The sequence below is a fragment of the Balaenoptera physalus genome (genome assembly GCF_965194825.1).
Source record: "Balaenoptera physalus genome assembly, chromosome: 19".
NCBI classification, from domain to species: Eukaryota; Metazoa; Chordata; class Mammalia; order Artiodactyla; family Balaenopteridae; genus Balaenoptera; species Balaenoptera physalus.
Window position 1 is genome coordinate 50,418,765 of NC_138900.1, and position 27,317 is coordinate 50,446,081.

Below are 27,317 nucleotides of genomic sequence, written 5' to 3' on the forward strand. Positions count from 1 at the left end.
TGCTTTTGGAATTTATAGGAGAAAAGTCATTAATGGTGGTTAGATGGTTAATGAATATTTGAATTAGAGAATGAATGAACAGTTCAACAGTGAAATGATACAGCAGGCCTATGGAAGAGGTAGAACTTGAGCTGGGTCAGTTTAATAAGTACCACTGCCTGTCTTTCATCTATAAAGTGCAATCTTGTCATTAGGATGCAGAGCAATCCATAAGGTGGATAATAGAACTGGATTTTGATGATTGTTTATAGATGGCCAGTCCAAAATTTTTGGAAAATAGATACACTTCCATTAAGGACGGTTAAAGAAAAATACATTAGTAGGGCTCACTCCAAGGAGGAATTTTAACTATCAGTGTTGAAAGGGAGGTGACAATCCTGTATGTGTCAAGCAGAGGCCATTCAAGTTCTTTGAGCTCTCATAGAGAAAACTCATTGATCAGTTTGAGCCAAAGGAGACTTTAAATCTTTCCACTTTGAAAAAAAAATTTCTCTATTCTTATCTGTGAACTTAATGGATTATTGGTCAATTGATAAGTTATTCTTAATTTCTCCCTCTTTCCACATGCTCTTCCCCTCATCACTCTCTATCCCTTTAAACTTGTTGTTCTTCTAGCACTTGTCACTGTCTGATATTATATATTTGTTTATTTTCTGTCCCCTCACTAGAATGTATGCTCCTTTGAAGCAGATAATTTGTTTCCCACTGTATCCACAGAACCACAAATGTGTCTGGCACACAGTTGGCACTCAGTAAACATACGCTGAACCTTTACATAAAAATGAATCACATATGTATATGTATAAATAGCTGTGCAGTTTTTTTCTATTCCTTGTAAGAAAATACAAAAAAGTACAAGAAGAGAATTTAAAAATTGGAGTTTATCAACAACAGCATATACCTCTGAGAAATGTGCTTGATTTGAATTCATGTTAAAGTTTGAAGTGCTTTAGCCCAGTAAATAATAAAGATTTAGCTTCATTTTTTTTGTTTGTTTGTTTGTTTTTTTTGTACTAAAGATGCTGGTAAGGAAGGATGGCTCCTTAGGGATTACCTCTGGAACACACAATCCAGAGGCAAACAGTAGGCCCTTACGTTATCTGGGGGAATCTCTTTTTTACCTCCTGTAATTGGTGATATCATAATTAGCCCCACATATTATTTCTGAACGCTGCCATACAATGCACCTCATCTAGCTGGGCTTATGGAGGTTAGATCATGCACAGGAAGCTGGCTCCTTCGTTATCAGGCTCCACAGAGGAATTGGGAGGCTTAAGGACTGTGAAAAATTAGGTTTGATTTAAAGGGACAGGGTTCTCTAGAAAAGCACAGAGATTTTTCCAGCTTGTGCCTCCATGACCTTTAATTTCCCGTAAACATCATTGATTTCTACCTCAATGCTCTTTCTGTAAATTAGGGCCTCTTGAAGTTTCCCTTTCCTCATCCTTTAAAATAGGTCTGCTAATACAGACTTCATGAGATAGTTATAATTTCAATGTGCAGACTCTTTAACAAATCTAAGATAGTACCTGGGAGATAAAAATCCCAGCATAGTTTCTGGAACACATATTAAGTGTGTAATCATTGTCAGATCCTCTTTCTTCTTTTATTATTATTATTGTCTACACCATCAAGTTTTAGTTAATTTATTAGAACAGAATTGCATTTTAAAATCCTATAAATCCTATTGTGGGGACTTCCCTGGTGGTCCAGTGGTTAAGAATCCACCTGCCAATGCAGGGGACACGGGTTCAATCCCTGGTCCAGGAAGATCGCACATGCCGTGGAGCAACTAAGCCCATGCGCCACAACTACTTAGCCTGCGTCCTAGAGCCCACGAGCCACAACTACTGAGCTCTCATGCTGCAACTACTGAAGCCTGCACGCCTAGAGCCCGTGCTCCGTAACAAGAGAAGCCACCGCAATGAGAAGACCACGTACCACAATGAAGAGTACCCCCTGCTCGCTACAACTAGAGAAAACCCACGCGCAGCAACGAAGACCCAACGCAGCCATAAAATAAGTAAACAAATAAATAAATAACAGTAAGCTTGTAGAGTTAAAAAAAAAATGAAATAAAATCCTATTGTGTTTGGAGTTTTGAATAGCATTTTGGCACTTCATAAGATACTTTAAATTATCCACCTTGAATAATAATAATATTAACATTAATCTTATTATTATTGGTTTATTTGTTTTATTCTTCCCGTTAAATCACAAGCAATGAGAGAGAACAATTCTTGTTCACTTTTATATTCACTACCGTGCCTAGAACAGTACTTTGATTCCAGTAGATTCAGAAGAGTTTGTTGAATCCTTTTTAAAAGGTACAAATAAAACAGTTAACATAGTTATTGTTAATAAACATCAGAATCCTCACACACTTAACCCTGTAAAGCCAGTGCAGATCTAGGTGCACATTTATTGAACTGGAGAGAATAGGACATGCCCATGTGACAGTTACATCTTAAGAATGACAAAGCTAGAGCAAGCTGTGTTTTGCTTTGTTTTCTTTCAAATCTAGTCTTAAGCTTTTCTATTTGGTGGTCATTGCTTGTTAGTTTCTAATAACAGGGCCTTTAGCAGTAAGATAATTATTGTATTGATGAATAATAGATGAAGAGACTCTTGAGGTAGTCAGAAGTAGGAAAGGAAGGGGTCAGAAAACGGGTTCACCTACCTGGTTCACTCAGCAGTTCTTCAGGCTGCATGCATGAAAGAGCAATGCTCCCTTTTTAGTCTCCCTTTGATTCAGCCTGTCTGCTAATCTCAGATGGTTTCCTTAGGCTTAGAGCTACAATTGTTCACCTCAGGGCTAGAGTGTTGCTTAAGATAAGCCTCCAAGCCCTGCTAATTCGTGTATGGTGTTTGATTCCCATTCCTCTGGCCTTGCACTCAGTGTACCACCATTTCATTTTCCCTAGGTGTACGTGGTCGGGAATGAACCTTTAACAGTTTTGGTGGATTCCCTGCTTCCTGTCCTGGGAGTGCTCTTTTCTCTCTACTGTTTTACCAAGCACAGTGTGTCTCACATAAGGTAAACAATCTAGAGAACCTTATTGTTTGTAAATACTGAAATCTTTCTTGTATGTTGTTCTTATTTTGAATATGACTTATGCCACTTTATAATTTTTTTTTTCTTTCAAAGTCAGGAAAACATTTGACAATCCTCTAGAAAAGAAAGAGAGCTTTGCAGATTGCACGGGATTGGATCTAGTTTTTAGAATGACTTTCCTCAGCCTCTGTCTTAGACATCAGAAATGAAATCTCCGTTTACATGTATGAACATGCCACTGTTTGATCAGTGAGAAATACTGGAATTACATGTCTAGGGAGGAAGAAATAGAGATTGGATCATAAATACCTTGTGAGTAGTTAGAAATCAAGTTGGGGAAATCTGGATCTGAATGTGGCACTCTGTAATTTAGGCTTGGATTTGGTGTTAGTGCTGTACAGTGTTGTTGAGAATGAAGGGATTCCTTAGTCATCCAGAAAATAATCTTTGTATTGGAATTTAAGTAGGACTCATTTTGTATCAGCTCTGTTTTCACAGTGATTTATGTTGTTTCTTCCTCCTTCTAAGACTTTAATTGGAAGTTTGAGATTGACATATACACGCTACTATATATAAAATAGATAATAAGGACCTATTGTATAGCACAAGGACCTCTACTCAATACTCTCTAATGGCCTATATGGGAAAAGAATCTAAAAAAGAGTGGATATATGTATATGTATAACTGATTCAGTTTGCTGTACACCTGAAACTAACACAACATTGTAAATCAGATATACTCCAATAAAAATTTTAAAAAAAAGATCCTACAGAATTCTGATTTTTGGTGTTTGGAAATCCCCCACATGTAATCTCATATTCAGTAATAGTATCTTCTTCATAGTGTTATTATGAAGACTAACTATGCATTGAAGTGTTTAGCACTGTCCCTGGCAAATAATAAGCTCAATAAATAGTCACTATCATCATTAAGTGATAAAGCGAAGTGCTCAGTCTTGCATATTATTTGAAGCTTACATATTGCCTTTAACTCTCTTAACTTTTGGTCAGTGGATCACTGAAGCCCACAGACATGAGGGAAGTGACAAAAGAAAGTGCAGTGGAAGATGGAGGCTATAAATATGTGAATTTGGCTTCAAAAGACCATTCCTATAATAACTCTTGTTTTAGTTTTGAAGCCCAAGTCCTCACAGCACTATCATATCCTCATCAGAGACTGAGAAGGAAGAAGCAAACGTTTATTCCATTCCTGTCCTAGTTGATTGGCACGGATAAGAGGGGATAAGGAATCAGCAAGAATTTGTTGGTGTGCCGTTTCTTGGTCTCCAGTTATTGGTCCCACTGGTCTTAGATGGTTTGATCACTGTAAACTTTTCTTTCACAGTGCCTGATTCAAAGGCAATGAGTTCATTTGGAATAAAAAAAAATCATGTGGGGCTCATGTGTCATATCAGGGCTGCTTCTACAACCAGAGATTAGTCAGTCACTCACTGAATTTCAGGATATTTGCATTCTGAAATTCACAAGAAGCATAGTTTCCACTCCCGCACTTCAGTAGTACTAGGTGATTGTGCCAGCCTTTAGAGTGCATGGAACCTGACTGTCATTCTTTCTTTTTTTATGTTCGCTTGTTAAAATGTGTAGAGTAAGATGACAAGCTCATTTATAACTGCTTTCTTCTGCCAGGTCACTTTGCCAAGAGATCTTATTATGGATGCTGGGGAAACTGGAGAGGAAAAAGGCAATTACTAGCCTGCAAGGATTTGCAGGGTTGGACAAAACTGTGCCCTCTCTCCATTCTCTGTGCCACTTTAGAGCTGCCACTCAAGGTGGCATTATGATTACCATCAAAGAGGCCGTTTGGTGAGTCCACCCATCCTTTGCTATCTCTCTTCAGATTTAATTGTACCCGAAAGGCCATTCTGTGACTCGTCCACTAAGGGGCGCTGATAGAAAGGAAACCAGAAACTCAAGCAGCTGAGGTGCTGCTATTTATTGATATCTGTAAGTGAAATGTGAGCCTTAAATAATCCTCCAGGTTTTTCCTAGATGCTAGCTAATAGGTGCAATTTACTGGAGCCTCACAGCTCTGCATCACAACAAGCCCACTTACTTCACAAAGTCTTTGCCAGTGAATCAGAGTAAAAGGCAGACACATGTTCACCCTCAACACCATAACAATCCAGTTCTCCCTCTGACACTCAGAATGGTGTGTGTGTTCAGAGTCAGACTTAATCCTAAGGGAAATTGTCTCAAAGCTCTCTTTTATGGTAATTTTATGATGGGGGTTTGTTTCTCCTAGGGGTTGTTTAGAAGGCGGCTAACAAGTGTTAGTGGAATGGATAACTTATTTCTCCTGCATCTCACAAGTGTATTTTAAATTATTTCCATTTTCTAGGTGATACGTGTAGATGTCATTACCTACGAACATCAGTTCTGGTTGATCAGAGTCCATGTAATACTTACCTGGCGGCAGCCACTCAGATGTCACACCACATTCAAAGTGCTGCTGTTTGTTAAAGTGTTTACATTTAAGTAACTCTTTAAGTTCATGGTTAATTTGATTAAGTTTTAAAACACTTATTCAATATGAGAGTCTTGAGGAAAATAGAAAAAACACATTGCAAACAGAATTATCAGTACAAACTTAAGCTACTAATTTACTGAGAGTTGTTGAGCATTAGTAGGTTTTGCAGTTATAACTATGCCCCCGAACTGAAGGAGCTTAATATTTTTTGGCATGTTTATTTAAAAACCCTTTGGAACAGTTTATCCTGGGACCAATTTAGGGACTAGATAGAGGATTTTATAGTATGTGACTTATCAGCAGTTAAAACCTATTGCTGTCTTAACAAGTCTTTAGTGCAAATATGTCAAAATCAACAGTTCTTATTGAAACTACAGTTTCTCTTCTTGGTAGGAAAAAAAGTGGATAGGCAGTGATTGAATGGATCTCCATACACTGCTAGAAGCAATGGATCCTTAACCTGGGGTCTCTGTATGGACTTCTCGGAATCTATAATCCCCTTGAAATTATACACAAGAAATTTTTTTATATGCAAACATGGATTCTTTGCTGAAAATAGGGTCCATAGCTTTCATTAGGTATTGAAGATGCTCCATGTCTCCAAAACGTTGACACCATACCAAAGAAATGTGTGTGTGTGTGTGTTTGTGTGTGTGTGTGTGTGTGTGTGTGTGTCTGTGATTTTATGATTTGTTCTAAAGATCCTGCTCATGGTGCTAGTGCCCCAACAGCAGGGTACATATCACCACCTGGTCTTTATCACCACTTACCTTTCACTCTACCATTCTGCCCAGCAGCACCAGTTATCAATAAGAAGTTTGATTAAAGAAACTCTAAAGGAGCAGCTTAGATTTCATGATCTTTGGATCCAGAATTTTTACCTTTCTGGAACTAAATATAACTATTTGGAATTGACTCTTTCATTGAAATTTTAAGAATGAATAAAATAATGCTTCTTAAGGTAGTTGTTGTCATGTCTTTTTTTTAAAAGAATACTTGAATACGGTACTTCATTTTGACAGTTGGGGCGGTTCACAGAAGCTTAGAAGCTATTTCAGCTTTTCTTCTAACATAAAATGTGGTGGAGATAACATGATTGATCTGACGGACTCTGGAAGATTCTAGGATAATATAGGAAGTAATTCTAAGCGTAATTTCTAGGTTATTCATTCTACTAAAGGAGTATAAAGGGTATGTTATTAAGTGAACTGGCAGATTGGGACATACTGCCCAGTTAGACGGTTTGCCAAATTAACTGCAATAATTGTATTTTCAATGAAATGAAGCAGCATCTGTCATTTTTTTCTCAATTTAATCTGAAAGAAATTTTATTCTTTTTTTTTAAAAATAAATTTATTTATTTTATTTTTATTTATTTTTGGCTGTGTTGGGTGTTTGTTGCTGCGTGCGGGCTTTCTCTAGTTGCAGTGAGGCGGGGCCGCTCTTCATCGCGTCGCGCGGGCTTCTCGTTGCAGTGGCTTCTCCCGTTGCCGAGCATGGGCTCTAGAGCGCAGGCTCAGTAGTTGTGGCGCAGAGGCCTAGCTGCTCCGTGGCATGTGGGATCTTCCCAGACCAGGGATTGAACCCATGTCCCCTGCAATGGCAGGCGGATTCCCAACCACTGCGCCACCAGGGAAACCCTCTTTTTTTTTTTTTAATTAACCACTTTATTTTATTTATTTTTGGTTGTGTTGGGTCTTCGTTGCTGCGCGCAGGCTTTCTCTAGTCGTGGCAAGCGGGGGCTACTCTGTTGCAGTGCACGGGCTTCTTATTGTGGTGGCTTCTCTTGTTGCGGAGCACGGGCTCTAGGCGTGCGGGCTTCAGTAGTTGCGGCACATGGGCTCAGTAGTTGTGGCGCACGGGCTTAGTTGCTCCGCAGCATGTGGGATCTTCCCGGACCAGGGATCGAACCTGTATCCCCGGCATTGGCAGGCAGATTCTTAACCACTGCGCTGCCAGGGAAGTCCCAGAAATTTTATTCTTTCATCACAAAAGTAATACATGTTCTTTGTATAATACAAAAAAGCATAAAGAGGAAAACAAAAATCAACCAGTATCCTAATCACTGTTTACATTATTTTAGTGTTTTGTTTTCTAGTGTATCTTCTGTACCTTCTTATTTATTTACGTGATACAGTATAAGAATACTGTATATTGGCTTTTTCACTTATCCGATGAATGAAAGCTAGAAGCCTTATTACCTCATGAGAATTTTCTTGAAACTTTTTGCAGAAATCATGGCACCATTTTTGATAACTTAGCCACATTTTATTACTTGGAAATTTGGCCTCCTCTGTTTTCTGCGCCTTTATGCATTTTCATAACTCAACAATTGGTTCACTGAGATTGACTGAATCTTTTCCTATGAAGATCATGTCTTTTTCCACTGCCCATAACCCTTAGTGGCTCATTGAAAAAAGGTCCAAGTTCCTTTGAATGGCATCCAAGGCTCTCTGATCTGCCCTTGCTTTTCAGCCTTCTCTTTCTCTTCTTTTCTTCAGGAACCAGAATATCTGCATAAACCTATACTTTAATTCCTCCTTGCTTTTGCAACTTATTGAAATAATAGTAATTCTTCAACATCCATCTTAAAATGAATCTTCCCCATTTGAGCAAATGACTATGTAGGACATGATAGCCTAGCTTCTGAGAATAAATACCTTTTCAGCATGGAGAAACAGGAAAATAATTTAAACAAATTTTTGAGCTCTTTATAATGATTTACTGTATGGAAATAACATGTTACTTTAGAAGATTATTAATGGGGTTTCCAAAAAAATAGTTTCTCTGGGTGATAAATCTTACCCTGCATTGCAGTGATGAAGATGAAGATGAAGCCCTATACCAGAAGGTGTCCTCAGAGCAGTGCCAGGTAGAGCACCTTGGGGACTTGCTGTCGCACTGCCAGGAATGTGGTTTGGCAGGAGACTTCTTCATCTTCTGCTTGAAGGTAAGAACTATGTATAGTTCATGGTCAGCTTTATTCTAGGGTAGTACCAGGAGCCCCTTTGAATTTTCAAGGCAGTCATAATTTTAGGTCCTAAAATTAGGTCTTAATTTAGGAGAAATAGAGGACATAAGGGTAATTTATTTTTTAGTAGCCTTTGGTTTGGTCAAAAAGAAATTTACCTTCAGCAGTACACATATGATTGAACTACTTTCCAAGATAATCTGCACTGAAATTTTAGAGATGACCAGAGCAGAGCTGTTGATCTATTAAAGGGTTAATCTTTGCTCTTTGTTGACAGTAAGAACTCTTTTGAAGTTAATAGTAGGTTTTACAGCTATAGAGTAATCCCTTATCCTTTCTGACAATTGTTTTGTCAGGTATTTGCAAAGGAGATTTATCAGTTCTGCCTCTCTCATTTCATTTTGTAGCCACTTGAAACCTTTTCCGGGTTTGTTTCTTAGCCTGGTGGTTGTGCTTCCTTTTGCCCTAACCTCCGACAGTAACTTAGGCCCCGTACTGTTACTCCTTGTTTGTACTGCTAGCGACCATAAGCCGGTATCTCTGATTCCCTGTCCATCTCTGCCTTCTTTAGTATTTTCCCTAAATAAAGTGTCAACTCTAAGAGAATGTCTGTGGAGTTTAAGGTTGGTGTAGGTGTGGGAGAATGCAAGGAGGGAATCAGGGCTAACGTTCCTAGAATTGAAGTGGGTGATACTTTTTCGATGTTTCTCACCTCCCATGTTCACATTCATCCCCCTGCCCAGCCGTTCACTGTAAATAACATTCCAAGAAAATACCCTCTTAATTGGATAATTTCTTTAAAATTTGTTTAAAAAACAAAAAGTCAGAGGGCTTTGCTCTAAACCAAGGTTCTTCTGCCTTTGTACTATTGACGTGTTGGCCTGGATAATTTTTTCTTGGGGTGGGGGCTTCCTGTACTTTGTAGCAAGTTTAGCAGCATCCCTGACCTCTACTCACTAGATGTCTGTGTCACCTCCCAATTATGACAACCAAAAATGTCCCTAGATATTGCTATGAGCCCCCTGGGGAGCAAAATTGCCCAGAAACAGTTGAGGACCACTGCTCTAAACTGTCAGTTACTATGGTAAAGCATTAATTCTTAAGGAACCTAAAGTTTTCCTTTCCCAAGGAAATTTACAGTGTGAAAGCTAAGGAAAAGCTTACAAAACCCACAGTAATGAATTATCTATTAGTAGAAGTTTAGTTCTAAATATCTTAGGGAAAAAGAGGTGTGGTGCTGAAAGCATCTAATAGTCTCTAAAAAAGGTTTGGAAGTGTTATATGACCTCAGTTCAAGGGAAGCTAGTGGTAGAGATCATAAAAATAGTGATAAAGTAAGTAATCTGTCAAACTAGTTCTTTGTGTGTATGTATGTTTTTTATTATGAAGTTTAAAATTTTCGTATACTTGGTATCATGATATATGTATTATTCTGCAACTTACATCTTCCATTCAACTGTGTTTTTGAGATCCCTCTATATTGATATCCATATAGATCTAGTTCATTTATCTCAACTGCTGCAATATAATAAATACATCACAATTTATGCTTATTGCTGTACATTTAAGTTGTCTCCAGTTTTTGGCTATTGTACTTAATGCTGTAATGAAAACAGACTGGTTCTCTATATCCACATTTCAAACAGAGTTTTCTAGCTGTTTCTGAAATCCTTAGTTCTACAGGATTTTTCTTCTCTTTTTCTTTTCTCCCACACTGATAGGAGTTGACTCACATGGCTGTGGAAAATGAAGCAGAGTTAAAAACAAAGCCATTCTCCAGCGAAAGCCTCTTGGAATTAGAGCAGCACCAGACTCTTCTTGTGGAAGGTCCGGAGCGGAAGCTGCTGGTCCTCCAGCTCACGGCTGTTCTGTGTGAGAGAATGTCTGAGCAGATATTCACAAACATCACTCAGGTCAGTGACGGCCACGTGCCGGTTCCCAGCCTGGTGGTATTTGTCTATTTCAGTTTCTTTCATTCTTTCCCCCAAATGTTCAAAGAAATGTTACTCAGAGTGTGGTTTGATGACACCTGCATCAGTGTTACCTGGAATTCAGGTTAAACGTAAATTACTGAGCCCACACCAGGCTAAGAGAATCAGTGCTTTCATAGGTCCTGGGAATCAGCATGTTTAACAAGCTCCTGAGGTGATTCTCATGCACATAAAACTGAGAATTATTTAAAATATTTATATATCACGGTGGTTTTCAACTTTTGGTGCAAATAAAATTGTCTGGGATCTTTTTCCTGATATTGATGCCTAGCCCACTTTTAGAGATTCTGATTCAGCATATCTGCATTAGAGCCTGGGCATATGTATTTTTTTAAGCTCCGTGGATGATTCTAATGTGCATTAAAAGTTGAGAATGATTAAACTCAAATTTGAAAAAAAAATCACTAATGATAAGATCACCTTGAATTGTATAGGTCCTCTAACTCACAGCTTATCTCCACAACAGCCTGTGAAGTGTTTTTTGAGTGTTTGTTTTGTTTTGTTTTGTTTTGCCTGTGAAGTTTTCAGATTTTTTTTTTTCTGTCATTAGCAGAAATTTTATTTCCAAGCTCTTCAAAGGTTATAACAAGCACAAAGTATTCTTTTAAGTGTCCCAAATTAAATCAAAGGCACATCATCAAAGTAAAACATTTGTGACATTGAGTATTCATTTAGGTTGTAATATTTTCACATCACTTTTTTTTTTAATCATTTGTAATATTCTGTAGATCACATTTAAACATTGTTTTAAAGACATGAAATAATTTAGTATTTTTTTTAAGTAAAACCACCATTATAAAGTAGAGGAACTTAAGAAGACAAAGATCAAATCTGCTTCATATACAGGATGGGGCAATCTAATACACAATACAACATTAATCCTTTCAAACAAGTTTGCTAAGAAACAGCTCCCATGTTTAGTGTTAAAAATAAAACAATCTTATTTAGAAAAGTCAAGATATCATTTGATTAATAAAGCCCATTCTTCCCCCAATTTTATACTTGCTTGTCTTCATTTAGAAATTATAAATTCATGAGAAAAGAACAAATTTTGTTATGGTATAAAAATCTTAGTCGGAAACAACAAATTACAAATATTTAATTTTTTTTAACAAACAATACTGTTTTCCTTCCCAAAATGTAAACATCTAGTAAATAAAACATACGTAACATTCCAGGTATAGAAACACTAGTAATTCACTTAATGAAAGAGGTGTATTTTGGTATATTTGGTGGTAAGGTTTTTGTTTAAGTATAAAGCACTTCAGCAAAGAACCAGGCCATTATTATTTCAAATCTACTCCTTCACCCAGTTTCCTTGAGTAGAAACTTATAAATTTCTGTAGAATTTTGGCTGAAGGACCAGGCCACAGGAAAGGTCCTGTGAAATATCTAAAAGTCATTTGGCTGGAGAAGTGTGTTCTTGAGATTTGGAGGCAGTCATTCATCACTTGGTGCTTGAAAGAATTCCTCAGCGGACTTCTTCCCTACAGTCTTCAGAGTAAAGCACAGGATCTGGGCTCCCGAAAGGGGTTGCTTCTGGCTGGAACACCTACCAGCAGGGCTTCCTTGCAGGCATTCTGCATGCAGTACTGTTGAAGCTCTGCAGCCGCCTGAGAGACCTTGATCCTCTCCACGCCGGCCTCCAGCTTGAGCTGCTCCACCAGGCGCTGCAGGGCGCTCACGCTGGCCCCCAGATTTTTTTTTTTTAATGCTTTCAGAGTAGAGTAACTATGTGAATCAGTGCCTGAATTTAATGGCTCAGACATTATTTTTACCAGCTTTTTTAAAAAATAGGAAATAAAAGTACTAAAGCATAGGTAGTGTAGTCATCATATTTTACCACTTTACCACAGTTAGTTGTTGCTCGGTTGGTGAATAGTCAATTGTAACATGGTATGATTGTCACGCTTAAATCTGACTCTCCAGCTCTTTGTATCATCGTCATTGTCATCTGCCTTCCGGTGTTGCTAAGCAGCATTTCACTACAGCTCCCGCTGAGAAAATTTGCAGCTGCCTGTCAGCTCTGACTTACCGTGCCTGTTTAATGAGAATTATGCTCATTATTTCTTTCCTGGCCTCTTATTCCTTCAGTTCACTGACCCCATATTATTTAGTAGGGTGATTTGTTTCTCCTGTGTTTATATCAGTTCCCTAAAGACTTTTTCATCCAGACTTTATGTTTTTGTCTCAGGATGCTAGTTGGAAAGGAAAATGGTCTAAAAACTGATATGACTTAAGCCTTCCCACTTACCTTCTTTTACTCCTAATTAAGGAACAGTGGTGTTAGGCTGATACAAAAGTGATTTGTCCCATTAAATTATCGTCAGCTGAGGTTAAAACATATCAGGACAAAAAGAAACACACAAAAAAATCATTGAACTGCATTTGGTAGTCTTACTGCTAGTGATAATTTTGGTATATTATTTTGAAATACACACGTATATGGATATGTTATAAGTAATAAATAAGTTATTTTGTTAACATAATTAGGAAACAAGATTTTCAGCATAAGAAAGAGAGTTATAAACATAAAATTAAAGAACTTGAGTAAAACTCCTATAATATTAAGTTCTAACTGGAAGTGTTTATATGAACTCATAATTTATTTTTCTCTTTTTAAAAAGCAGGTGTTTTCTAGCTCAGTCCACTGTCAATGCCAAGCAGCAATGACAATCCAGTAGCAATAACTGTCCCCAGTACCAGATTATAGTTTCTGAATACCATCTCCTACGAAAAGAACACAAAACTCATTGGATTAAAGGTTCATTCGGGTCTAGGGCGGGAATTGTACTGTAAGCCTCAGGGCATCTTGAAGCAATCCGAGGTTAATGGGCTCATGTCAGTGGCATTCAGGAGCCACCTTGGAGGGGCTCCTGTTGACCACAGGTAGGACAATTTGAGCATTACAAAGAATAATACCTGCAGTGGATTAAAACACGTCAAGTACCCCCCCACCCCCCCACAAATCTCTTGTAGGACATGTTTGAGGTTGCTGAGGCATGAGTTCACTGTTTTGTAAATTGATAAATGAAGGGAATGAATAAAGCATTTATCTTTCCCGTGTAACTAGTCAATGAAGAAAATTTTTTCTTTGTATAAGAACCACAGCTGAAAAACTCAAAAAGAGAACTAGAAAATTGTATTTTGCAATCCCCTAATAACAAAATGGATCTAGGTAACAATCATCAATGTTGCTAAAACCATTAGGGGTACTTTGTAATGAATGTATTAGGCCATTTGGCACCCAAACCAACTGTTCCTTTCTTCTTCCAGCATTTTATTACAAAAACTTTCAAATTTGAAAGAATTTTATAGTGAGTACCTGTATACCCACTACCTAGTTTTTACAATTAACATTTTATTATACATGCTTTATCACATATTTATCTATGTTTCCATTTGTCTATACATTTTATTTTTGGTGGATTTCAGGGTTAATGCAAATATCAGTAATGTCAACCTGAATATTTCAGCCTGGACCAGTTAATCCTTTTTCATTTAAAAAAAGTTTTTTTTATTTTGGACCAGTTAATCTTAACATCACCGTGAGAAGCAGACATTATTATGTGCCTCCTCATGTAATGCCATAGGAAGTATGCCACATCACCTGGGAAGGGTTCTTCCCCTCAAAACCCCCAAACAATACAAAACAAACCCCCCAAAATGTGAACCTAAATCTGATCAGGGAAACTCAGGATAGAGGAGCAAATTAAGTGCCATGAGGAAACAATTAGCCAAATCCATAATGTGGGAAATTCCATAGTACAAATGACCCAGCTTCTTCATCAAAGAAATGACATTAAAGAGGAGCAGGACTGTTGGGGACTTGAGTCATATCAACGAAATGCAGTGTGTGGATCTTGATTCAAACAAGCCAATTGTATGAAGACATTTTTGCGACAGTCATGGACCAGGTATTAGAAGATATAAGGAATTTTTATTGAGTGTAGTCGTAGTATGGTAGTTATATAAAAAACAAATCTTCTTATTTGTTAGAAATGCATATAGAAGTATTCATGGGTGAGAGATTAAAAATTCAATAAAGTGTGTTGGCAGATGGCATATTAGTATATGAGACGATGCAGAGAGGAATGAGGCGTGGAACGGTCTGTACTGATGCAGAGCCCTGTTCCAATTCCCAAGTTCCTGCATTTCGCAAATGTGTATTGAGAGCCTACTATGTGCTACATGCTCTTCTGGGTATCAGAGACACGGCAGTGAACAAAACAGACGCATATCTGTGCTCTCATGGAGCTTACATTTACATAGAGGGAGAGAGAGATGGTAAACAAGTAGGCAGAAACACAGAGGGCGTTAGACGGTGATAGGTACCAGAGAGAAAAATCAAGCAAGGTAAGGGGATGATAAAGGGAGTGTGGTAAGGTAAACAGGGTGGTCATGGAGAACCTCACCGAGAAAGTGACTTTTGAGCAAAGATCTGAAGCAGGGAAGGAGGGAGCTATTGAGATACTTAGGGGAAGAGTGTTCCAGATGAGAGGGAGCATGCCTGGAGTGTGGAGGGATCAGCAAGGCGCCAGTGTATATGGAGTGGAATGAGCACGATTTTTCCTGGTCTTTCAGGAAACTGCCACTGTCTGCACCCTTCTGTAACTGGATCACTGTAATTGGCAGAATAGAAGGGGTTCTACGTGCTGTGGTCTTTTTCATATGATAAAATTTTTTAACATAAGAAACACGTGCTCATTGTAAAAACATTTAAGCAACACAGAAGTACAAATTTTAAAAAAGTAGGGACTTCTGATTAAAGATGGTATATTGAACAAAAGTGTTTATCTGTTCCCTCTGGAAACCACAGGGACCAACAGAGCAGGAGAGGAGACACATTAGAGAAGAGAATACCAATGTTTGGAAACTGGAAAGTAGTAGCTGATTCAGCAACTTCAGAAAATGGAAAGCTAAGTGCCTGCATGGAGGAAGTCAGGAAGCAAAGTACTATGCCTCAATAGAGCTGTTAAAATTTTTTTGAAATGAAAAAAAAGAAGCAAGTCACTTCTCCTTGCCGAACCCTAGAAGGACTCGGGGCACCAGATAAGCTCTAAAGATGGAGCTGAATTTAGAGCTTAAACCAGGTTGAAAGGCTCCACAAGAGTCAGTAAACCCTTTGACTCCTTCCTTAACTTTGTACAACTACCTCCCTTCCGCAGCAGAAGACTGGAGGTTTATTCTTTAGAGAGGTTGAACCCAAAGACTCTGAACTTGGGTGGTAGTAGCATACTGCAGAACGGGAGGATTAAGCCGATGCCTGCAGACTCAGCAGTAAGGCCTCAGCTCCCTTGCACTCAGTTGCCAGAGTGTTGGCAGCAGGTTTGCACATCCCCATAGGATTATAGTGACAATTAAATGAGTAAATACCTGTAATATGTTCAGAGCAGTACCTGGTAAATAGTAACTGCTTAATGTTATCACTAAATTAAATAGCTAAATAATTAAAACTGGTTGCCTCTAGAATCAGAATCAGGTGGGGAGAAATGGGGTAGGGCACTGCCATTTTTCATTATAAACTTTCAGGAATATTTGGCTTTTAGAATTATGTAGCTTTATAAAAAATTTTAAGTAAAAAGTAAAAGTGTCTCCCATTGTCTCCTCAATATACATAAATTCTAGGACAGACCATCAGTCACATACCTTTCCTTGTGGCTGGCAGCCCCATAAAATCACAGGAAATGAATAGTAGGGGAGGAGCTGTTGTCCAAATGGGTTAGAGGTTTCGTTGTTACAAGGTTTGGGGGAAAGGGTACTTCATAAATGACAATTACAGCTGGCTGTCAACACCAGTTAACAGCTCCCAGGTTTTTTATTACACATACAAACTGAAAGTTTCTTTCTTAACAAAAATAGGATCATACTACTTGTTTAGCAATGTTAAATAGATAGATAGAGAAGAGGAATTTAGAAAAAGTTGGAAGGCTAGATAGTGTTCTGTTCCAGCAATTTAACAGTATATTTGTGTGAAATAGAAGCTTCCTATAATCAAGGAGTGCTTTAGAAAACTCTTTGGAGGCAAAATAGGTGGCCCAAGATGGTAGATCCGCCAGTTTCTCTGGGAAAAGCCAATGTCCTTAACTTCTAGTAATCAATAAATTCTTAGGCTAGAGAGGGTGTTGAAAATTGCCATAACCAGCATGGTTCATTATAGTAAGTGGAACTTTTAATAACCTTTCTAGTTTCCTGCCTTGCTCCAAAAGACAAGTGTTAACAAGCCATTCTCCTGACTTTGAGCCTGCAATAAAGATTCTAGCTAGCATGTGATTTGCCCAGAGAGTTAAACATGCAAGCTTGCATCCCATTTTCAAAGTGATTTTTCCCTTTTGAGCCATTAATCCTAAATGTGCATGTGAGTGTGTGCACGTGTGTGCGTGTGCATGTATGGGTATGTGTAGGCTGTCTTTTATTCAAATGTGTTTCTACTTAAGATGATTAATCCAAGCCCAGTTAAAATGGTGCCGACCAAATTAATTCCATTTAAGGCTTAGTTGTTAGCCAAATGCTATGTAAAATCTTATATATGAATAATCTTAATCCTTTAAAACTATTGGATACTTTAAAAAATGACTCTGGATTGTTTGTGTAGATTGTTTGAGGACACTGAATTCTAAATAAAATTAATGCCTCTTCCCCCTTTCTTTGCTTACTAGAACTAGACTGTCAAAACGGGGGGAAGGAATCATTGAAGAGGAATGCTCATTAGGAGAAGCAGATCTAGGACACTCTAAGATGGTCAGAAAGTAACAAATCATTTTTCATTTTAATTTCCTGGCAAAATTCATGAAAAGTAAAGGAAGGTGGATTGGTATATTAAAAGATCTGAGAGAGTATAAATGGGCTTTCTCATTTATTGACTGTATGGCCTTGAGCAGATCGCCTCTTTAAGCCTAAGATTCTTCATCTGAAAATGAGGACAAGAGTACATCCTAAAGTTGATATGAGACCTAAGTGAACTTGTGCATGTAAAACACTGAGCACCATGCCTGCTACATCGTAGCAGTTGTTCTTGAAGCTTCTTGCTATCGTGATGTTGATGAGGAAAAAGATGAGGAGGTAGACGTAAGATGTAAAGAGAATTTTGAGATTTTTTTTCCTTACTCCTTGCTGATTCTAAATTCCATTTCTGTGGTAGGTTGTGGACTTTGTAGCAGCAACCCTGCAGCGAGCATGTGCAAGCTTGGCCCACCAGGCAGAGAGCACTGTGGAATCACAGACACTGAGCATGTCCATGGGGCTGGTGGCCGTCATGCTGGGAGGAGCCATTCAGGTGAGTTGCAGACGTGAGCCAAACTTGAACGGAGGGAGAAGAGAAGAGAAAAATCTGTTGCTTCCCTTTCATACCCTTGTGAGAAATCAGAATGGATATTGCACACAGGAAAACCGGGATAAACAAGTCAGGTTGTTAATAAGGATTCTCTCCAAAGTGGAGGACAAGAAAACTGTAACACTTCTACCTTGTTACCTGGGTAGACTTCCCCATCAGCATGGCAGGGCCCTTTCTGACCTGGCACGAGCTGGATTTGGAAATACCTGGCACAGTGTTTTGCATCTGTGGTGAACGCTAGATTCTCTGGCCCTCACTGTAGTGGCTCTCCAAAGCTCAGCCCTTGTCCCTACTGCTGTAGTCAGGGGAGAACCTTTGTAACCTGCTGGTTGCTTAGGAGTCCATGTTTTGAATAGTTCCATTTTAGCACAGGATCCATTGTTCAACTCATATCATGTAGCATGTTAAAGCTTTGTTTCTAGTGCATGTATCTTTTACATAATTTATAATTTTTAAATTTATTCACTCAAAAAATATTTATTGCCTACTTGTTATATGCCACATACTGAGCTAAGGTGCTGGGAATAGAGCAGTGGACAAATAGACATGGTCCCTACCTTCATGAAACTCAAAGCCAGTGAGGGAGTCAGACATTAAATAACTATTTCAAAAAATATACTTAGAATTGAATGAAATACCTCAAACGAGAAGTGGAGGGTACCAAGAGAACATAACATCTAACCTAGGCTGGGAAGGTTTCCACTGAGGACACACATATAAGTCTAAGCTAAGACTTGTTGCATAGGAGTTTGGGGGTGTGTACAGTGCAGACGGAGGAAACTCTCCCAATTAAAGAAACATCATGTATGAGGGCTGGGAAGCAGGAAAGAGCTTGGTATACTTAAGACACTGATAGAAGGCCTGAGTAGCTGAGTTGTAGAGACCAGGGGTCAGAATAAGGTGGAAAGGTAGGCACATATGTGTGTGTGACATACCACATTAGGTTAGAACACTGCAAGAAAGCAGAATAGGTTTAGTGCAAGTATTATGAAATCTGACCTGAAGTCAAACTGGACATAACTCTTAGCAATGAGTAGGGAAACCCTCTGGGAATGGATTTTTGCGTTTGAGGATTAAAATCTGATACTGATGCTTGGTGTATTAGAATTTGACTCTCTCTAGCCTGTCCTTAAGAAGAAAAGAAATTTTATTGGGGCCTGTTGTGAAACCCATTTCTTGGTAGATTTACTTAGCACTCCTAATTTTATATTTCCCATGTAGTTTGAAAAAAACATTGTTGGTTCAGTTGCTAGGGTCATATTATAGTCCTGCTGTTAGAACTGTCAAGGAGAAGTTCCCCAATGGAATAGTTTTTCTTAAGTTGTACTGTTATTGGATTTAGTTGACCTGATTGATTTGTGTTTTTCTGGTAGAATATTGATTTGAATAGTCTTTATTTCCATAGTTGAGAGTGTGCTTTTTTTTTTTTTTCTGCTTTTCTTTTTTCTTATTTAACACTTAGAAATTCAGACCATATCCCAAACGGAAAATAGAACACAGAAATCTCCATTTCCTATTCGAGAAGCCCATTGTTGGGGGGCTGGCTATGTAAATTACTCATATTCTAACAGAGACTCACCTGACTGATGCAAATGTACATCCTTTACCTGTCCCTGCCCTTCCATGAGCCATCCTGACTCACTGATTATATCTTGATTCCTCTGACTTGGCACTTAAAGTGAACATAAACACGTCACTCCTATACTTTTGCCCTAGATCTATTAAATTTTTTTCCATTTGATTCAAGGATTTATAAGTGGCTTCTATAGTAATGCTAGGTTTTCTGTCTTGGTATTAAAAAAAAAGTCACAATTCTGAATTATGTTTTCAGATGATCATTGGCTAGGTTGTTGCTTCAGAGTCTAGAAGATTACATTGTATTCAATACCTATCCCTGATTAGGATTCATTGTTTTAACTAATGAAACAGGATCTAACAGAATTTGAACGCTTCTTTCTTTCCTTTCTAATTTAGGTAATTAAGATGATTATTAGAACTAGTGTCTAGGAAGAGGAGTTGATTTGGAGAAAGTGTAGGTTTAAGACTGCTAACTAGACAACCATATTTCCAAACTTATTTTCTAAATGTCAGGATCGGTCACCAGTAAAAGTATGATGTTGGTAACTTGCCTGTCCACTCAGGAAGCAGTTTCTGCATGATGTTCCAGGGCCCATAGTGTCCTCTGAAGCACTGCTGCGTGGAACAGACCTGATCTTGGTGGGGCTGGGACTTTGAACACAGATCTTGAGATCTCATGCCACTTTTTCTGAGAGTATCATAGAATGAACTCATTCAAGAACTATTTATCAAGTGTCTCTTTTCCCTCATGGAGTTTACCTTCTAGTGGTTGTGATTAATCTGATGAATTCTTAATTTTAAAAAAAGATTTATATTTCTATATCTTGTATCTTTATATATGGCTCATTATAAAACAGAGCATACTACGTGCTGACTTCAAACGAAAGTAAAAGTACCACTTGTAAAATAAATTCAGTGACATTGTATATAAGGACCCAGACATACAAGCTGCTCAGCTAAATATCTGAAGAAACATAGGTGATATACAGAAGGGAGAACACAAAATAAATGTAAATGTTTTTCAGAATTAGGAATTTTTAGGTCAGCATTTTATTGCTGGAAGAGACTCTTGGATTCTTCCAAAATAGTGATTCTCACTGCAGCAGGGTAAGGCAGAATGAGGGTGTGTATGCCTCCGCAGGGAAGCTTTGTAAAGTCTCATGTGGGGCTTTTTCAGTGTACACATGCCCTCCTCTGGCTGTCACCCGAGTTCTCCTCTGCTTCCCTGCGAAGACACACTCTCTCCCACCACCCAGCTGGTCCAACTCCCAGGTTTTTTTGTTTTTGTTTTTGTTTTTTTTAATTTATTTATTTTTGGCTGCGTTAGGTCTTCGTTGCTGCGCACAGGCTTTCTCTAGTTGCCGCGAGGGCGGGCTACTCTTTGTTGCAGTGCATGGGCTTCTCATTGTGGTGGCTCCTCTTGTCGCGGAGCGTGGGCTGTAGGTGCTCGGGCTTTAGTAGCTGTGGCACGCGGGCTCAGTAGTTGTGGCTCGTGGGCTTAGTTGCTCCGCAGCATGTGGGATCTTCCCAGACCAGGGCTCAAACCCGTGTCCCCTGCATCGGCAGGCGGATTCTCAACCACTGCGCCACCAGGGAAGCCCCAACTCCCAGTTTTTAAATTTGAGAACTTGCAGAAATTTATAACAACTCACCATCTAACTGTTCCACTCCTGACACCCTGAAAGAAATCACAGATGTGAGCTGACATAACACTGCTCATTCTGTTCCTGAAGCATTCCAGGAACTCTGGGAGCGAGGCAGCCAGATAAAGGAATCTGTCACTCACTTGTGGGTTGCTCCTTCAGGCCTCGGGGCTTTTACACAGAATTCTGAGGTCTGGATGTGAGATCTGTGCTGACAAGCAGTGACAGGAGGAGCAATGAGGGCTTTATGGTCACTTCTCAATTTTGATAGTGGTCCTTGGTGACCCTTGAAAAATAATTAATACTTAGTGCTTCAGTTTTGTCATCTGCCAGTTAAGTGAATATTACTTTATACCTCAGAAATTTTTTTTGAACATTTATAAACAAATAGTTGGCACCTGTAGTCTTAGATTTCCCTGATTATTCTTACAGTGGGAAATCTGTAGGCTTATGAAGCTGAAGGAATACATAACTTTCATTGCCTTAGAAACTATTAGACTCAGAATCCACCTACCTGCCCATGGTGATTAGAGAAGTTACCTAGTTGAATAAGGTGAATCCCACAATGACTAAGAAGTTTGAAAACAGGGAGAAAAGATGGTTGGGTTTTTTTAAAAATAGACTTTATATTTTAGAGCAGTTTTAGGTGCACCGCAAAATGGAGCAAGAGGTACAGAGATTTCTTACACACTCCCTGCCCCCACACACGCACAGCCTCTCCCACTGTCAACATCCAGCCCCAGAGTGGTACATTTGTAGAATCCATGAACCTACATTGACACATCATCATCACCTACAGTCTGTGGTTTACATTAGGGTTCACTCTTGGTGCTGTGCACTATGGGTTTTGACAAATGTATAATGACAGGTATCAACCATTATAGTGCTGTACCTAATAGTTGCACTAACCCCAAAATCCTCTGCCTATTCATCCCTCCCTCCCCCTAACCTCTGGCAACCACTGATCTTTTCTAGTTGCGGCGAGCGGGGGCTACTGTTCGTTGCAGTGTGTGGGCTTCTCATTGCAGGGGCTTCTCTTGTTGCAGAGCATGGGCTCCAGGCGTGCAGGCTTCAGTAGTTGTGTCACGTGGGCTCAATAGTTGTGGCTCGCGGGCTCTAGAGCGCAGGCTCAGTAGTTGTGGCGCACGGGCTCAGTTGCTCTGCGGCATGTGGGATCTTCCCAGACTGGGGATCAAACCTGTGTCCCCAGCATTGGCAGGTGGATTCTTAACCGCTGTGCCACCAGGGAAGTCCCAAGAATTCTTTGTATATTTTAGATAATTGTCAATAATCAAACGTGTCTTTTGCAGATACTTTCTCCTAGTCTGTGGCTTGTCATCTCTTTCTCTTGACATTGTCTTTTGCAGAGCAGAAGTTTTTAATTTTAATGAAGTCCAGCTTATCAATTATTTCTTTCATGGACTTTTTTGGTATTTCACCTAAAAAAGCCATCACCATACCTGAGGTCATCTAAATTTTCTGTCTTATGTTATCTTGTAGGAATTTTATAGTCTTGCATTTTACATTTAGGTCTATGATCCATTTGTGATAGTGTAAGGTCTGTGTCTAGATTCATTTTTTTTGCATGTGAATGTCCAGTTGTTCCAGCACCATTTGCTGAAAAGTTGGTCTTTTCTCCATTGTATTGCCTTTGCTCCTTTGTCAAAGGTCAGTTGACTATCTGAGTTATGAGTGACATCTGAGTTAAGAAAATAAATCTGGGTGCAACTTCCTGTTCTTGTCAGGTGGGCATTCCAGAATCCCAGTTCATCTCACAGAACCGAAATTGGGAAGGAGTTCAGCCTTATTTTGCAGATTTGAAAACTGAGGTTCAGAGGATGGAAATACCCTGTCAAGGTTGCACAGGGAGTTAGTGGCAGGATCAGGGAGTTGGAATCCAGGTCCCCTGGGGACCAGTCCAAAGCATCCTTCTTTGCAGTTTTAGGCATTGCGTCTCATTGTTGCAAAGTTCTGCACAGTGCTCGGCGTCTACCCAGGCACTCAATGCATCAAAAGGCAATTTATAAGGAATTAATTTATAAAGCAATTATTAGAAGGCAAGAGGGTGCCAAGGGCCATCAACTTGAAAGCACTCATTTGGGCACAATATTTGCTGAGAGGAGAATAAAGCCTGCTATAAAGAATATTTCCTTGGATAATTAACTTTGTCCACCGGTTGCTCTAACAACCATCAACAGACTCTAGCTAAGAAATGTCATCCTTGTCTGAGATCAGGAAAATTAGCTATGTCGGAGAAAGAGCAGTGGAATGAGAGTCAGGAGGTCACGCCCAGCTCTGCCATTTCTCAGTTTCTGGAGCTAAACAGTTTCCCTTTCTGGGTTGCCTGTAAATGGTGAGGTCAGACTAAATAACCTTTTTTTTTTTTTTTTTAGGTTTTATTTATTTATTTATTTGGTTGCACTGGATCTTAGTTGCAGCAGGCAGGCTCCTTAGTTGCAGGAGTTGGGCTCCTTAGTTGTGGCTCACAGGCTCCTTAGTTGTGGCATGCAACTCTTAGTTGCAGCATGCATGTGGGATCTAGTTCCCGGACCAGGGATGGAACCTGGGCCCCCTGCATTGGGAGCGCAGAGTCTTAACCACTGCACCACCAAGGAAGTCCTGAGGTCAGACTAAATAATCTTTGAGATCCTTCAAAAAAAAAAAAATTAGTTGACTATATTTGTGTAGGTCTATCTCTGGGCTGTCTATTCTGTGCCATTGGTCTATTTGTATCTTTTTAAGAAGAAATTGTTGTAACAGAAATGAAAAAGAAGGGGCGGCGGGAGGAGCGGCAGCGGCCAGGCAGCCCAGCTTCGCGAAGGCTCTCAGGCGCGCCGCAGCCCGCAGGCACCCGGCATGTGCCCGGCACGCTCCCGCCCCGTGTCACGATGCCCAAGAGGAAGGTCAGTGCCGCCGAGGGGGCGGCGAAGGAGGAGCCCAAGAGGAGATTGGCGAGGTTGTCAGCTAAACCAACTCCTGCAAAAGTGGAAATGAAGCCAAAAAAGGCGGCAGGAAAGGATAAATCTTCAGACAAAAAAGTGCAAACAAAAGGGAAAAGGGGAGCAAAGGGAAAACAGGCTGAAGTGGCTGACCAAGAGACTAAAGAAGACTTACATGCAGAAAATGAAGAAACTAAAAACGAGGAGAGCCCAACTTTTGATGAAGCAGGAGAGAAAGAGGCCGTCTGATTAATATCAGACACCTGGTCCTGTCAGTGGTCCCTGTCTCCCTTCTTGTACAATCCAGAGGAATATTTTTATCAACTATTTTGTAAATGCAACTTTTTTAGTAGCTCTAGAAAGATTTATAAAAAGGAGGGAATCCCACCTCACCCCATTTTTTAAGTGTAAATGCTTTTCTTTCAGAGGTGAGATCATTTGCTGGTTGTTTATTTTTTGGTACAACCAGAAAATAGTGGGATATTGAATATGGGAGGCTTTGATTGTCTTGGGTGTCAGCTTAACATTCCACAGATGGAGGGTAGCTTTTCTATCCTATAGTACAAAGCATACTAAATGGCAGTTTGGAGTCAGTTTTGCGTTTAATGTCTTAAACACTTTAAATTACTTCTCTTCCCATGTTGTTTTTGGTAGAATTGTTTCCTAAAGCAAACCATTCACCCCTTGATCTTGGCTCTCCTCGGCAGAATTTTGTGCACTCTGTTAACATCTTTGGTCGTAGTAGTCCAGTTCTTCTAGTAACTGTTAATGTGCTGTGAATGATTGACAATTTGAGTATGTAGTGTATATGATATTAAATTGTGAATTAGTGGGACTTACGATGTAACAGCATATCAATATTTGAAGATATTGGTACTTGATATCCTGTGAAGGAAAATTTGCGTCCAAATTTTAAGCTGGAAAGTCACTGGAGTAACTGTTCAGAAAAGAATCACAACTACATGATTGTTTAGATTTTTGGTATGTATGTTGAGAACTGTGTACAAATTGAAATGTCTGTGTACTGATCCTCAAAACAACCAGTAAAATCTCAATTATGAAAGAAAAAAAAGGAAATGAAAAAGAAGATACTTTTATACATACACTTTTATATACATATGTACATAAAAAAATGTGCATATTTTTTACATACACTATAGATATAAGTAGATATTCCCATTTCAGATGCTTAAAGAAAAAACAAAGGTCCATGATACTACAGAGGCATTGAACGAAGTCTAGCATAATGATAACACTTGCATAATTATTCTAAAATGTCTTTTCCAGTTCCACATAGATTGTTGATAAAATTGACCCTTTTCTTAGGTGACATATTTTTATGGTGAAATTCTACAGGTACAAACCTGACATATACCTCAAGTTTTCATTTACTTGGGAGGAAAGTGATAGAGAAAATGAACAGTAACAATTCTGTGGAAGTATAACATGAGAATATTACATAGGTCCTATGAAAACAGTTGGTTAATTGATTGGTTGGTTGGATAATGAAGTGCATGAATGAGTAAGTAATAAATACCCTGCCTTGTTCTAAAAAGGATTTAAGGCATGCAAGGTTTTCAAATGATCAGGGCTTCATGAAGCTTCATATGACAGTTTTTCCAGTATTCTCAAACAGAAAAGGATCACCACTGATTCTTGTTTCTTCACTGACCTCTTGTGCACCTTTCCTAGTAAGGCATGATTAGAACAGAGCTTCTGGAGAGAATAAGATCTTGCGTAGTTTTCACTCCCGTTTTCTAGGAGAAATTCCCTTCTGCCAGTTACCATCTCAGTCCCTTCCAGACCTACGATTCCCTTGTATGCTAACCAGCCACTTTATAAGAAGAGCTTTATTCATTCAAGTGAGACTGTGTAAGGTTTAGGTAAGAGTGTGGACTCTAGAGCCAGACTTGTTTGCTATTTTTTTTTTGGCTGCACTATGCGGCTTGCAAGATCTTAGTTCCCCGGGCAGGGATTGAACCTGGGCCCACGGCAATGGAAGTTCAGAGTCCTATGGACTGCCAGGGAATTCCCAAGTATATATATTTTTATGCTTTTTAAATTTATTTTTTATTTTTTGGCTGCACTGTGTGGCATGTGGACCTTTGTTCCCGGACCAGGGATTGAATGCATCCCCCCTGCAGGAGCCAGACTTGTTGAGTTCACATCTTACCATCTTCTAGTTGTGTGACCTTAGACATGTTACCTAACTGTTCTGTGCCTCAGTTTCTCCCCTGTTTACCCATCCCTTTCTCCCTCTCTCTCTCCTGCGTTGGGTCTTTGTTGCTGCGCGCGGGCTTTCTCTAGTTGCGGAGAGCAGGGTCTGCTCTTCGTTGCAGTGCGCGGGCTACTCATGGCAGTAGCTTCTCGTTGCGGAGCACGGGCTCTAGGCACGTGGGCTTCAGTAGTTGTGGCGTGTGAGCTCAGCAGTTGTGGCTCGCGGGCTTTAGAGCGGAGGCTTAGTAATTGTGGAGCATGGGCTTAGTTGCTCCGCGGCATGTGGGATCTTCCTGGACCAGGAATTGAACCCATGTCCCCTGCATTGGCAGGCAGATTCTTAACCACTGTGCCACCACGGAAGTTCCTCCCCCCATTTAAAATATAAATAATAATAGTAACTAGATCATAGGGCCATGAACATGTATGTGTATTTTTTGTTTATTGTATTTATTTTTAAAACATACACATAGCACTTACTGTGTATCAGGCACTAAGTACTTTGCTAATATTGACTCATCTTTTTATGGCAAAAGGGACATGAAATTAAAAAATACAGTAATACAATAAAAATCAAAATATAAAAGAATTTCACCATACGACTGGGTATTAAAATATGTTATGGTAAGAATAGCTGTAAGAGACAAACAGTCTAAGATGTAAGTGGGTACAAAGGATGAAAAGAGGCTATTCACAGAAGAAGAAATGCAGACAGTTAATAAACATGGAAGAATGCTTAACAGCACTGTTAGTCTGGTTAATGCAAATTAAAATAATCAGCCATGTTTTGCCCATCAGATTGTAAAAATTAAGACTAATAATATGTGGGGGAGTGGGGAGGGAAGAAAAGAGTAATAATTTGCATTACTGATACATGTTTTTTAACTTAGAAAAGTACCTGCACAAGGTAAGTATTCAATAAATGTTAGCTGTAATTATTCAACCATAGTATTAGAGTACCAGACTCAGGCTATATGCTGATTACACCAGGAACAAGGTTTTGTTCCTACCCCTTTTTCTCAGGATCTGTTGCCTTGTGCTCAGGTCATTTTAACATCCGCTGTGTTAATTTGGATTTGGCATTTTTCATTTCATTTTGTAG

General features: G+C 39.2%; 1 protein-coding gene, 1 long non-coding RNA gene and 2 pseudogenes across 9 annotated transcripts in view; 2 read left to right on the forward strand and 2 right to left on the reverse strand.

The window, feature by feature from the left end:
* The window catches only part of TANGO6 (transport and golgi organization 6 homolog), a 180,804-nt gene that overhangs the window by 45,779 nt on the left and 107,708 nt on the right, over positions 1–27,317 (forward strand). For all 4 annotated transcript variants that reach the window (XM_082436042.1, XM_082436040.1, XM_082436041.1 and 1 more), the window contains exons 8-12: positions 2,925–3,037; positions 4,703–4,879; positions 8,361–8,493; positions 10,236–10,427; positions 17,647–17,781. In XM_082436042.1, coding sequence (XP_082292168.1) covers positions 2,925–3,037; positions 4,703–4,879; positions 8,361–8,493; positions 10,236–10,427; positions 17,647–17,781 — 750 coding nt within the window. The remainder of the gene's footprint in view (positions 1–2,924; positions 3,038–4,702; positions 4,880–8,360; positions 8,494–10,235; positions 10,428–17,646; positions 17,782–27,317) is intronic.
* Positions 1–27,317, reverse strand: part of LOC309648052 — a 147,196-nt gene that overhangs the window by 12,924 nt on the left and 106,955 nt on the right. The window lies entirely within an intron of this gene.
* Positions 11,124–13,440, reverse strand: LOC309648048 (guanine nucleotide-binding protein G(I)/G(S)/G(O) subunit gamma-10 pseudogene; annotated as a pseudogene). Its single transcript has one exon. The product of its transcript is annotated as a guanine nucleotide-binding protein G(I)/G(S)/G(O) subunit gamma-10 pseudogene (transcript).
* LOC309648044 (non-histone chromosomal protein HMG-14 pseudogene) lies at positions 17,792–27,310 on the forward strand (annotated as a pseudogene). The gene has a single exon. The product of its transcript is annotated as a non-histone chromosomal protein HMG-14 pseudogene (transcript).